The 13,871-nt window shown below is 46.0% G+C and overlaps 1 protein-coding gene and 1 long non-coding RNA gene across 2 annotated transcripts in view; one reads left to right on the top strand and one right to left on the bottom strand.

Annotated features, from left to right (window-relative positions):
• The window catches only part of Lonp2 (lon peptidase 2, peroxisomal), an 87,912-nt gene extending 85,787 nt beyond the window's left edge, over positions 1-2,125 (bottom strand). Inside the window, exon 1 of the mRNA XM_048434637.3 lies at positions 1,784-2,125. Coding sequence (XP_048290594.1) covers positions 1,784-2,016 — 233 coding nt within the window. The 5' untranslated portion in view covers positions 2,017-2,125. The remainder of the gene's footprint in view (positions 1-1,783) is intronic.
• Positions 1,534-7,585, top strand: LOC146890292 (uncharacterized). The gene is made up of 2 exons (XR_014999168.2): positions 1,534-1,613; positions 6,741-7,585. It is a non-coding gene; the product is annotated as an uncharacterized LOC146890292 (long non-coding RNA).
• The last annotated feature ends 6,286 nt before the right edge of the window (positions 7,586-13,871 follow it).

Here is a 13,871-nt window from a genome sequence, read left to right as displayed (position 1 = left end):
ATAAATCAAAAAATTTAATCATGGGACTTCTGCCTCAACTAAGTGGTTGAACAGAGAATGTAAAATAATGTGGGAGAAATAAGCAGAGGTTTAAGGAATGAGATAATATGTTGGGAAACTAATATCAAATATAATATGTTAGCATGGAGGACTGAAACTTCATGCCCAACCCTACTTAGGAAATAGCCGAAACAGATCAAATGGAGGTAAAAATTTTTCATGATGTTACAATGTAAACTACCATTATTTAGTTGTTGTGGATTTGTTTTGTCGTCTGTTCGCTTTGTTTTTAAGGAGCTATCAGCCTCCTTTGGAAACGTGAAGAAAAGCTGTAACTTTTGTCAAAGTGATGCAGTCCCACTTAGGTAAAAATAAGGGGTTCTAAATCTTTTTTTTTCAAACTCCATTCAGAGTCAGGCAACCCTTAATTTGAAAATGAGGGGAAGGGGGTGCTCGAAATTGGACAAATGCCTTCAGTACAATATATGGAGCAAGAACTCGAGAGAAGAACTTGAAGGTAACTTCTGCTAAGGCACATTATATAAACACCGTTCATAAAAATATGAACTAGATCTGTGATGTTAGAATTCACAAATAAACTAGTAACTGATGAAATGGCCAAAATATTAGCAGTCCAGCATTTACTCTTGGTAACAATTTTCAAGTTTTCTCAAAATTTAGTGTGCACTGCACATTTATGATACATTTAGGGTAACTAACCGCTCTAAACTGCCTGGGGTTGACCGTCTTTCTGGGACACAGCCACTCTGGTGCTAAAACTCGTATTAGATCAGCCACACTTCAAGTGCTCTACATCCATCATCACTGTACAGTCCAGGGGAGCACAGCCATCCATGAGGCATGGTGCAAAGCAGTCTACACAGAAGGACCTTCATAGCACACCTAAGAGACACATGCTGTTTCAAAGCAGCAGATGAAGAGACAGATACGGGTAAATCTACCATCCAAGCCACAGAACTCAGGCCAGAACACGGAGCACTCCAGTGACAAGAACAGGGCCTAAGGTAAAAATGCTAGGAAGGGAGGGGCGGTGGCGGCGCCCGCCTTTAATCCCAGCACACCTGAGGCAGAGGCAGGTGGATCTCTGTGAGTTCAAGGCCAGACTGGTCTACAGAGTTAGTTCCAGAACAGGCTCCAAAGCTACAAAGAAACCCTGTCTCGAAAAACTAAAAACTAAACCAAACCAAACCAAAAAAATGCTAAGAAGGGGCAGAGTTGAGATGAGAGGGTAGAAAGGTTGAAGAAGAGACCCCAAGGAAAATGGGAACAGGAAAGGCCCTGCAAGGAGGAGGCCACTAGGGGTGGAGAAAACGGGTAGCATAAAGTGTAAAGAAAACACTCAAAAGTTAACTGCGCAGTTTAGGCACCGGCAGGAGAAAAAGAAATCACTACATTTATAGCGTTTCAACTGGAGAACGAGTTGAAACTGACAGGAGGCCAGTTGAAAGGAAAGAAAGGGAACAGGGTGAAAGGTGGGTGGGGGAAGGGAGAAGGGAGGGGCCTAGGAAGTAAACAGCACTGGCCTATGGAGCTGAAGGGAACCGGCCGGCTCTGACCAGGACTCAGATCAGATTTTTAACAGCAACAGGCAGGTAATCAACAGCACAGAGTTCCTACCCCTGTCAGGTACTGCTCAGTGAGTTATCCAGCTCGCTAACGGTTATTGGTTAAAGGCGTCATTCCCCCTTTTCAAGTGAGGAGACACAGCCGTGCACGCAGGTCTCTAGGGCGCGGGCGGGGAGGCCTCGGGTGCCCGACCTACCTGTGCAAAGGTGGCAGGTCCTGCGAGTCGCTGGCCGGGTCGGGCGTGTTGGGGATGACTCCTAGGATGGTGCTCTGCAACGACGTACCCTTGAGCAGGCGGCTCCGCACGAGCTGCAGGTTGCGGGCCGTGTCCACACTCGTGCGCATAGTGGAACCGGGCAGCAACACACCCTCGTGGGTCAGCAGCAGCGGAAGGCGATTAGGGATCTGGATGGGGCTCACGGACGACATGACAACGGCACTTAGCACCTGGGCTGTCCGGTTGAGAGCTCTGAGCGTCCTATGCCAAGGCCACCCGGGCGCACCACGGAGAGCTCACTACTGCCCGCCCCCAGGCCTGAGTGCCAACGCTTCCGGCCCCGCCCCCTCCCCGCTCCCCGGCCCCGCCCCCTCCCCGTTTCCCGGCCCCTAGGCTCAAGCCTCGCCGCTTGGGCCCCGCCCCCAGGCCCATGTGCCACCGCTTCCGGCCCGCCCACAACCCTCCCAGAGGCCCGAGCGACTAGGCTTCCGGCCCGCCCCCAGGCCAAAGCGTACGGCTTCTGGCCACGCCCCCAAGCTGGGTTTCGGGCAGCACCCCCTAGGCTGGTTCCTTCCCCAGAACACCTCTGCTTCCGGCTATCCCAGAGGTACGGTGGGCCCCTGGACCCAAACTCTGCCACTGCGTTCTGCACTTCTCTATAAACCTATGGCGCCAGAAGTTAAGAAAGAAATCGGTGTGCAGTCAGCGTGAACTGTTCCTACATTTAGACTCGACAAGAAAGTTGAGAAGGATCATCGTATTTGAACGGTGTACCCTAGAAATATTTTGTAACCTGTCGTTGAATGGATTTTTAGATTGTAACAAGTTTCATACACCTTTCACCCGGTTTTCCCTGTTCCGTTATGCAATCAGGGTTCATGATCAAAACCAGGAAGTTAGCATTACCATTTCCTAATCTGTAGACCTTCCCTCAACCTTCTGGGTTTTCCTATTGTCCTTCATTTTTCACTTTGCCTATCTCCTAGATCTCTTAAGTCGGGGGCATTGCTTCTATTTCGCTTTATCTTATTAGGATGTTAAACAGATACTTTAAAGAAATTATATAGAGATGGCGCTTCATTTAAAAATTATTTCACATAATATAGTAACTCTGAAGCTTCAGAGAAATCCAATATTATTGTCATTTGCAGGTGAGGTAAATTACAAAGAGGTCAACTAGTCACTCTTAGTAACACAGTTCAGCGAAGGATGAAGTCGGTTTCTTCTAAGCAGCCTTACAGATTGACTGGCATAACAGTGAACTGTAGATATTAATAGCATATGATTTGATAACGTTTGACGTGTGTGTAGACTAATGGAGCAGTCACCTTGATGAAGATAGAAAACAGCCATGATCTCCTGAATGTCCCTTGCTCTTTTTTATCTCTTCCACTTGAGCCCCAACCTGGCCCCTGACACCTTGCTGTTATGGTACTGTAAATTTTTTTTCTATCTTCTTTTATATGAATTCTTTATCAAAAAACATAATTTCTTTATCAAAAAACATAATTTCTTTATTGATTCTTTGGGAATTTCATATCATGCACCCTAATTCCGTTCACCTCTCAGTTCCTTGTATCTTTTTAAAAAGAAATTTTTTTAAAAAGCAAAGCAAACCAAACAAACAATTAAAAAACCCTTTTCCACCCTCCAACACCTCTTCATTCATCCCAATGGCAGTGGAAGCTACGGTGTGGCGCACAGTTCACCCTTTCGTCCAATCAGCTTTACTAGCAAATGATCATTGCAATGAGTCACTGGTCTGGTTCATGGCCTCTGGTTTCTGGCACACCACCGTCGCTGGATCCTCACTGAAACTCCTCTGGAGTATCCCACGGATGCCCCAAATCATGGAGATCCTTTAGGTATTATTCCATAAGACCAGTCCCTTCATGAGCTGCAGCAGGCCCTAGATGGGGTAGATGTTAGGGTGCGCCTGGGTGGTAGCTGAGCTGGCCAGTCCAGGATACTGAGGCTACCCACTCAGATGAGCGTTGGAGCCAGCACCGCTATACCCATGCTGTCAGGGTCGGTTCTCCTTCACTTTTGATGGGGTGGGAGGATGTATCTGGAGTGTGTGTATGAGGGGGAGGGGAGCTCTACTGTGCAGATCGGGGTCAGCTCTCTTGCTGTAGTGTCCAGTAAGAGGCAGGGCCAACTTTCCCTGGGCCAGCAAAGGGTGGAGCCAGCTCAGCATGGCCCTCTGATTTCACCACACATGTTTCCTATGGCCACCTGAGATGACACAGGCCACAGACATCCACACAGACCCCAGCTGCACCTGGACCACAGATCCCACCCAGTATTGCCCTCGGCAGCATCTCAGGCCTAGATGACATCCTGGCTCTGTATGGAAGCACTGGCCACTCAGATCAGGATGACGCTGGCGGTGGCAGGGTCCCCAGACCCCAACAAGGCCACAGATTGTACCCCCATCCCAGGGCTTCCATATGACAACATGGTCCTCAACTTCAACACAGACCCCAGCCGTGGTAGAACCATGGACCCAGACATGGTCCTGAGCAGCAGCCAGGTCTGGATGTCACCGTGGCCCCAGATGGCAGTGCAGGCCACTCAGATCAGCACAGCCCCGGTAGCAGTGTGGCCCTCAGACACTAGCATGACCCCAGCCCTTAGCTTCCACATGGCCTTCAATTGTAACAGGAACCTCAGACATCAACACAGACCCTGACTGCATCAGGACCACGGACCCAGACATGACCCTCGGCTGCAGCTCTGACCGGAATATCACCATGGCGTTAAATAGATACTTTTTAAATTGTTTTGTAAAGAGTCTCAGTTCCAGTGATAAATTCTAGGCTGAGTCCCTGAGGTCTAGAGGGAGGATGAGCTGGTGGCTGATGATTCTGACTGATCTTGATGGACACACAGATCTGGATCATTCCTTTGGGTGTGTGTTGTGTGGTATATCAGATAGACTGTGAGAGTGATCTGAAGACGAAATGTCATATCTCAGGGCCACCAAAGCTTAGCTTTTCATTAAGAGCCTCAGCTGGAGGGTAGAGGGCCCTTACTCTCTGAGACTCCTGGTGTCTTCTGAAAAAATAGTATTGGGGATTGGACCAAGGGCTTTGCACATGCTGGGTGGGTTTTTTTTCCAGACAGGGTTTTGCTGTAGCTGTCAAGCCTGTCCTAGACCTAGCTCTTGTAGACCAGGCTGGCCTCGAACTCAAAGAGATCCGCCTGTCTCTGCCTCCCGAGTGCTGGGATTAAAAGCATGCATCACCACTGCCTGGCTCAAGCTAGGTATTTTATTAAGGAATCTCTATGACAATTTTAAAATATTCTGGGGCCTATTTTAAAAACTCTTGTTTAATGCTTTTTACCATGCCCACATATCCTAAAAGCAACAAACATGTAAGCTGGCATACTAATCGCTGAACTGATTTTATGTTTAGTAAGTTAGTTATATTTATTTTATTATTTATTTAGTTAGTTAGTTTTTTTGAGATTGAGTTTCTCTGTGTAGCAGCCCTAGCTATTCTGGAACTCACTCTATAGACCAGACTAGCCTTGAACTCAGAGATCTGCCTGCGTCTGCCTCCTGAGTGCTGGGATTAAAGGCAGGCGCCACTCACTATGCTTGGCTTTATTATTTTCTTGGCTTTCTTATCTCCTCCCTCCAAAAGAAAAAAACCAACAGAATAAATAAAAGGACCCCAGACCAAATTGCTTAAAAATCAGGGTCTCAGACCTAAAGAGACAGTGACTGGGGTGGGTGAGAGAGGAAACATTCAGAGGGCCCTAGCGCCTCAGCAAGTACCCGAAGTGGAAGAAGAAACAATGTAGAAATTCAGAACCACTGTCCCAGGCCCCAGGCCTGCATGCCATAGAGAACAAGGTAAAAGACTTCACAGCATTACCGTGGGAAAGAGTCGGTGACATCTTAAATAAGGGGAAAGGGAGGTCCTATACACAAGGAGATGTGACCCCCTCTTTCATTATAAAGAAAATGGAGAGACTGGTTGTTTGAAGGAAAGAAAAAAAAATAGATTTTTACTTAATGGGGAAAACATCTAGAAATGGCAGACTGACCCCAAAAGGGCCAAGTTAAGTTGCAAACAGAGGACCTGAGGTGGTCAGCTGGGAGGTGCCAGTCTTGGGGGCTGCAACCTCTTTGGTGACCATAGCTTCAGATATAAAGAATAGGTGGAGGCACAGAAGGGGAAAGGGCACCCTGAGGGAAGCCCCTAGGGGTGCTGTCTCCCTGCTGGTGGTGGGACTCTGGCATGGAGAGACAGACCAGGACTGTACTAATGCTATCTGGAAGAGCAACTGGCATGCTGCTAAAGCCAAATTAAAAAGAAAAAAATAGCTAGGTGGTGGTGCACACCTTTAATCTGTGCACTTGGAAGGCAGAGGTAAGCGGATACCTGTGAGTTCAAGGCCAGCATGGTCTACAAAGAGAGTGAATTCCAGGACAGCTAAGTCCATATAAAGAAACCCTATCTTGAAAAAATAAAACAAACAGAAAATATGTAAACTCTTAATTTACTTGGTCTCTAAGACTCTGTCCTTCTTACGGTCTGTCAAGTACTGATTAACACAAGGAAGATAAATGTTCAAGCTTACCACTCTAGAATTGTTTCTGCTTCAACTTTGTTAAATAAGGAGCCAAGGTTCAGGCTCAGATCAACCAGGATCCTGGGCTTTTCCTGTAGTCCTAGGCTTTTGCCGGCCATGATTTTGTCCCCATGGCCACTGCCTTCCCTTTCATTGGAGGATCTTGTGTAGGTTTTCAGCTATACTTTTTGACTCACTCACCTGATCACTGCTGGGCCTCTCCTCTCCCACCTCTGCTGGTAATTTATCCTCTCCAAGGCATTGCCACGCTTCCCGGTGTTCACAACCTGGGTCACCATTAGGTTCACCCACACTTTTAAATTCTTCCATTTTTTCTGGTTGTTTGAGACAGGGTCTCCTGTGATCCCGGCTGACTTCAAACTTGCTGTGTAGGCCAGGATGGCCTTGAACTCCCAAAAAGGCTGCTTCCATCTCTGGAGTGCTGGAATGTACCACCATGGCTAGTGACTTATTTCCATCTACGTCACGGGAAAGTTGACAGCCACACGGACGGAGCAGTATCAGTGCATAGAGCCCTCAGGAGCAAATTGTGAAAGATGTCTTAGTGGAAGGAACACTTAGGCAAAAATCACCATTACTTTCTTTTTCATTTTTTTTTTAAATTGCTTCATCTCTGTTTGTGTGTGTGTGTGTGTGTGTGTGTGTGTGTGTTTGTGTATGTGTTTCTGTGTGTGCCTGTGTGTATGCTTCTGTGTGTGTGATGTGATGTGATTGTTGTCTACAAGCATGCCACTACACTCATGCAGAGGTCAGAAAGTAAATTTTAGGAGTCAGTTTTTGCCTTCCACTTAGTTCAGACAGGGTGTCTCTGGTTTCTGTCATGGTGATGCACCCTGCAGGTTAGCTAGCCTGCAATCTTCTGGGTGACTCTCCTGTCTCTGGTTCCCGTCCGGAAGCAGGAGTGCTGGGATTAGAGATGCATGTTGCTCCATCCGGCTTCTCGATTTGCTCAGGTCTTCGGGCTTACACAGCAAGTGCTTTCTTCGGCTAAGCCATCTTAGCAGCACCAAGTGGCCACCTTGATGAAACGGGGTGCTTGTGGAGCCTGCCCATGATGACTCGTGGAAACTGATCGCCCAAACAAGAAATTTTGACAAGTGTAGTTTTACAATACAAATATTATTTTTAAATAAACTGTATTAAACTTAGAGTTAAATAAATTATAACAAAAACAAAGGTGTCTTAGTTAGGGTTTTTATTTAGTTTTGTTTTTGTTTTCTGAGACAGGGTTTCTCTGTGTAACAGCTCTGGCTGTCCTGGAACTCACTTTGTAGACCAGGTTGGCCTTGAACTTAGAGATCTGCCTGCCTCTGCCTCTGAGTGCTGGGAATTGAAGGCGTGTGCCTCTGTGCCTGGCTATGATTTGTAGTTTTGAAGCTCACCGCTGCACAGCGGTAACCGTATGGAGGAGGTATCATGTGCTGCTCTTCCCAGTTCTACCTGTAGTAGTTTCATTGCTCCCTTGAAATCAGCCACTGCGGGAATACGCACATGGCGGAACTATGGAAAGGACACACATAAAGGCTTGATTGTTATTTTGTTAATTATGTGGGTTTAAACAGGGACTAGAGGAAATGTTAATATGAATTAAATTCACAAACCTGTCTATAGCCGCCACAAGGTGAATGAATAGCCGTGGGGCGAGTTTCAGGCTCAGGAACTATTCTGCGATTCCTAGGGTTATTGACGAACAAGTGCAAATACAACCACCATGTATCTCTGGCATTTCGCTTTTCTCTTAATCATTAATGGAAAGCAAAATTTTGAGCAACCCTAAAATTTGACTGCACACACTGACTGTGAGAAATAGCCTTGATTGTCAACGTGACATGCTTGAGAAGAGAGAAACTCGGCTGAGGAATTGTCTCTATTAGATTGGCCTTGAATCATGTCTTTGGGGGCATTTTCTCCCTCGCTAATTGGTATAGGAGGGACCAGCACACTGTAGGTGGTGACATCCCTTGGTGGGCAGGCCTGATACAAACAAGGTAGCTGGGCAAGCCAGGAAAAACAAGTCAGTAAGCAGTGTTCCTCTATGACCTCTGCCTTAGTTCCTGCCTCCAGCTTTGTGCCTTGCACTTCTGCTTTGGCTTCCCTCAACTACCACCTCAACCTCCAGGCCAAATAAACCCTGTCTCCTCAAAATGGTTTCTGGTCAACCTTTTATTACAGCAACAAAGAAGCAAATAGGACTCTGCCCCGTGGCTTGTAGATTAGTTACAGACACCTTGGTCAACGCCAAGGATGCAGCAACTTGCCAGGGTGCATGACTTGCAATCTGGGCTTTTTCTGCCTTCATCCCTCACCTCTTTCTGGCTCATGAGAGTCTTTGTGACTAAATCTCACAGTAGTATGACATCAGGGTCTCAGTGGGTTGCAGCATGTCAGTATTTGTCTCAGTGTGTTCATGACTCAGGTTTTGCATGTAACCAGAAAACTGCGCCCCTGCCCCGAATCTTAATCACAGAGTGAACAACACCCTTTCTTACCTAAAACAGTCTTTTCCCACCATGCCCTTAAGGGCCACATTCCACCCTTATGTAGCTGGTAAATGTAGCCTAGTGCCACAGCAGGTAAGCCCATCTTCCACAAAGTCTACTAGAGTTTTTGTGAGCTGTTAAAGGAAAGAGAAGGAGATAAAGAAAGTTTAAAAAAAAAATCTTCTCTCAAAGCAGTGTGTAAGTTTTTACTTGCAGCATAACCCAATCTGAATGTCAAAACCTGTATTTGGATTCCAGAATTTAACTCATAATTGCATTGTATAGGCTCCAATGGCAGGTGAAAATACGAGATTCCTTGTAGCCTAGGCAAGCCTCCTGCATCATCTTCCCTAAGTTCTGGGACAGCAGGCTGAGCACAAATTCTAATTGGTCTTAATAATAAAAACCCAGATCAGATATTAGGGGATGAAAGCTGAAAGATCAGAGAAGCAGAGCAGCCAGCTACTAGTTTTAACTCTACGAAACCATCAGACCAAATCGGTGATCCTGTCTCTATGAAACCTCAGACCGAATCCTGAACTCCTGTCTCCTCCCGCCTTATATTCGTCTCTCTGTCCAGTCATACCACTTCCCTTCTCCACCTCCCAAATTCTGGGCTTAAAGGTGTGAGCCCCCACCCCTTGGTTCTGTCTCTCTTTTAGACAGATTCAACCTTGTGCAGCCTAGGGTAGCCTTGAACTCACAGAGATCCCTTTGCCCCTAATTTCCAGGTGCTGGGATTAAAGGTGTGTACCACCACTGCCTGGCCTCTATGGCTAACTAGTATGGCTAGCGCAGCACTCCAATCTTCAGGCAAACTTTATTTGTTAAAGCACAAATAAAACATCACCACAGCAGACTTTCCACCAGGCCTGGCGGAGAAGATGGCTTTCTGAATAGGCCTATGGTGAGTCAAAGGTGACACAAAAGATTGAAGTCTGGGAGCAAAGTGGCGAGGGTAACTAAAGAAAACTAAGTGACTGCCCCTTGAGGCAGTCACCAAGGCCAAGCTCATTCCCAGTAGAGTGGAGTAGATGGCGCATGGCAATGACATGTAGGCTTTCATGAGTAAATGAATCATAATGTCTTCTTCTTTTTTTCTTTCTTTCTTTCTTCCTTCCTTTTTCTTTTTTTTTTTTTTTTTTTTGGTTTTTCGAGACAATCTTTCCCTGTGTAATAGCCCTACCTGTCCTGGAACTAGCTCTTGTAGACCAGGCTGGCCTCAGAACTCACAGTGATCTTCCTGCCTCTGCCTCCTGAGTGCTGGGATTAAAAGCTTAATAAAAAATAAAAATAATGGAGCCCAGCCTGGTCTACAGAGTGAGTTCCAGGACAGGCTCCAACACTACACAGAGAAACCCTGTCTCGAAAAACAAACAAAACAAACAAAAAATATAAATATCATAATGCCTTCTTATGACACATTCCCATGTTTTTGTGTGTATCTGACTACCTGACCCTCTTTTGTTCTGTGTCTATGCATAAACCATCTATTCCGTTTATTTATTTGTCTACTTATAACACATATCTGTAAAATCATTACCAGCGTAGCAACTTGGGCCTTGATCACAACGATTTATTTGCCTATATTGGCCACTATTCTCAAACTGACTAATCCAGGCTCACCTGGGAGACAAACCTTGGGCAGATCTGCAGGAAAGTCTCAGAACTGGGCTGAGGTGGAAAGATCCACCTTGAGTGTGAGCAGTGCCATCCCTGAGAATTCTGGGCTAAATGAAAGAGTGCAGGCAAATGGAGCTCCAGTGTTCATCTCCCTCTGCTCCGGAGGACACAGTGTGGCCAAGTCCCACATTTCTCCTGCTTCATCTTCCCCACCTTTGTGGCTGTGTCTCCTCACACAGAATATATCTCCCTTAAGCTCCTTCTTGTTATGTGTTTGGTGACAACAGGAAAGAAAACTGTCTTCTTTCCCATATCTTAATTCCCTATTTGCCCAACTTATCAAAAACACTCTCTGCAATCGTTTTCTATCTACCTTATGATACCCACAATGAACTGATTTCAGAACCACTGACCCCAGCCCTACATGGATATCAAAACTGGTGGATGTTAAAGTCCCTTAGATAATATGGCATGGTATGCAAAAACAAACAAACCAGAAAAACCCTACCCTCCACACATCTGAATTACTTGTAATACTTAATACAATGCAAATGTTGTGTGTGCGGTCATTGTATTGCTTGGTGAGTAAAGGAGCAGGCAAGTAATGTATACCTGTTCACTATAGAGGTAGCCCCTCCCCCTCCTTCCACCCCCAGAGTCTCTCAAGTGGAACCTGCATGGCCAGCCATGTTTGTTCTAAATGAAATCTTAAAATACTGCCTTTCTTTTTGTTTTAGTTCTCAAGAGGGTAGTATAGTGTTTTAGGGTTCTCTTCTTCTATTACTGATCTGCTTTTAGTAGGTTTAACCCCAGAGGGTGACATGGTCCCATATCCTGAGGGTGTCTTCCCCAAAGGACCATAATCCTTCAATTCTAGACCTGCTCCAGATTCAAGGCTATGTTTCTGCAGAGTTGTGTTACCTTTACAACCACTCAATGCAGCCTACAGCATATCAGGAGGACAGACACTGATACGCTCATTCATTCATTCATTCATTCATTCACAAGGGTTATGGAGTACCTACTGCACTGGGCACTGTGTGAAACCACAGGAGAATAGCAGTGAACTGAGCAAAAACAGACATGGAAGAGAAAAACAGTTACAAGGTAAACTTATAAACAACCATGTGTCTCTCGGCTGTTTAAGGAGGCTGCTGTTAGGAAGTGTGGAGGGAGGAAGAGGAGGAGGAGAAAGTGACTACTTCATCCACTGCATCAAATTACTGTATAACTGAATGCAGCCTTGCTTCCCAGCATCCTCAGAGAATAACACTGCCCTTAGCATATACACATACATGTACTCATTTTTTATTGTGTACTTTTCTAGTCTATTTGCTCAGTTCTTCATCGCTAAGACTCCCTCTTGTGATTTTGAGTCTCCCTTTTCTCCAACATAATTTCTACAAATTTATCCATCAACATACTCCCTTGGGTTTTCCCATGTTTTCAGAAGCTGAGTTTCTATGCTTGGTATCTGGGCTGTTACCCAACTGAATCAGTATTGATATCCAGAACAAAGCACGGCTTTCCCTCTTAGCTGGTTCTTCGGTTCACCCTGGTGCTCGTCTTGCGTGCATCAGGTAGCTCTGGAGCACCGGTGTTAGCTCATAGATCTTAGTTTTAGAAGGGCCCACGTAGCTGTTGCCGCTGCTCTCCGTTTATCCCCTCCATTGTCTAAGACCTTTAACAAAGTATGCCTACCCAGAATGCACAGCTGTACTAGAAAGGGTCAGAGGGTAGAAGGAAGAGGCCACAACGATGCCCACCCCACCCCGCTGGGATTAAAGGCGTGCGCCACCACTGCCTGGCTTCTAAAATATCTCTTAAAAATAAAAGCACACCAAGCTTTTGGCTTGGCAAATCTGCTGCGACATATTTAATGTGTAGAGATTTCCACCCACAAGTATGAAGATCCACACCCAAGAACAGTCATGTTGTGCTGCTTACAGTGCAAAGGGCTCAGCACAACCCGGTGTTCATTGCCAGAGTAATTGTTAAATAACTTGTGGTGTCTCCTTACAGTGGAATTCTAAGATTCTTTCTAAGTAATAGTAGCCAACCATATATTGTACACATCTGTAATCCCAGCTCTCAGGAGGCAGAGATAGGGAGGTTCGAGACCAGCCTGGTTACTAACTTGCAGACTAGTCTTGACTATGTAGCAAGATCTTGTTTCAAAAAAAAAAAAACCAAGCCCACAATAATAACAAAAGCAAAAAAACCCTCTAAATTTAACAAACAATTAAAATACAACATACAGTTATATGTACTGTACAATACATATATACGGATAAGTGGTTAAGTAGATAAGATAACATGCCAATGACTGCTTCCTACAAAAGTAACTAAGAGTCAAGGATGAGAGGGAGACTTCTCACTGTTATCTTTGCTTCTGCTCACACATTTGCAAATGGTGTGCTTTGGTTTAAAAGAAATGAAAGGAGGAAAGAAAGAAAAAAGGCTTCTAGCATTTACACAAGATCAGGTCTAAATATCTTAGCATGGAATTCAGGGGCTCTGTAGCCCAGGCTGCCCTTGAGCTCATACTCCCCCTGCTTCTGGCATCTGAGTGCTGGGATTACAGATGTGGGTTTCATCCAGCCTTTGGACTCTTCTTTACAGAGCCCTCAGAAGTTCGTGATAGTCTAAGCCTTAAACGCTGGCTTCTGCATCATCGTGGCCTGTCTGAGGGATAGGCCAACCAGGAACTCCCTGTTGGGCCAGTCTGTCCGGAGACCTTGTATGCACCTCAGAAACTTAAATTTCTGCCCTGGTTTCCTAACTCATCAGGTGCCTTGTGAGTTGACCTTGCTGCCGTGGTCTCCGTGAAGCCTCGAGCAATTGCAGCCCTGTCTGTCGAGTAATGTAAAATGTCTTAGACGACACCCCAGCCCAAGTAGGAGACCGCCTATTGCCTTGCTGCTTGCTGGCCTGGCCTTTTGGAGCATCTGGCATTTCTTCCTGACCATCAGCTTGAGCCGTGTACAAGGTCTTCTTAATCCTCACGTGCGTATGGGCTACAGAGAGAGCCGCTGAGCAACCAAGGGTGTGCGCTATGAAGGCTTGGAGGCCTGGAGAATCCAGGAAGTGAATACGAGGCAGAAGCAGAACGTACGAGTTGGGTTGGGCCTGAGTGGCCGCAGATTTCCTGGAAATCCTGAAAATCAAGTCAGACCTTTGTAAATCCCACCTCCACCCACCGGAAAGAAAAGCTGTCAAGAAGGTATTGCCCGGACTTCTGATTCTAGAGGGAGAAAGGTTATCAGAAGGCATACATTTTCTTATTCTCTTTACCCGGCTTGTGCCGGAGCACCAAACACCGAAGAAGGAGGCCACAGAGGAAAGTTCCAGAAGGGGGA

Source organism: Myodes glareolus, chromosome 22, assembly GCF_982192425.1.
Source record: "Myodes glareolus chromosome 22, mMyoGla1.1, whole genome shotgun sequence".
NCBI classification, from domain to species: Eukaryota; Metazoa; Chordata; class Mammalia; order Rodentia; family Cricetidae; genus Myodes; species Myodes glareolus.
Note: the sequence above shows the minus strand (reverse complement) of the source record. Positions and strands in the feature narration are given on the sequence as shown.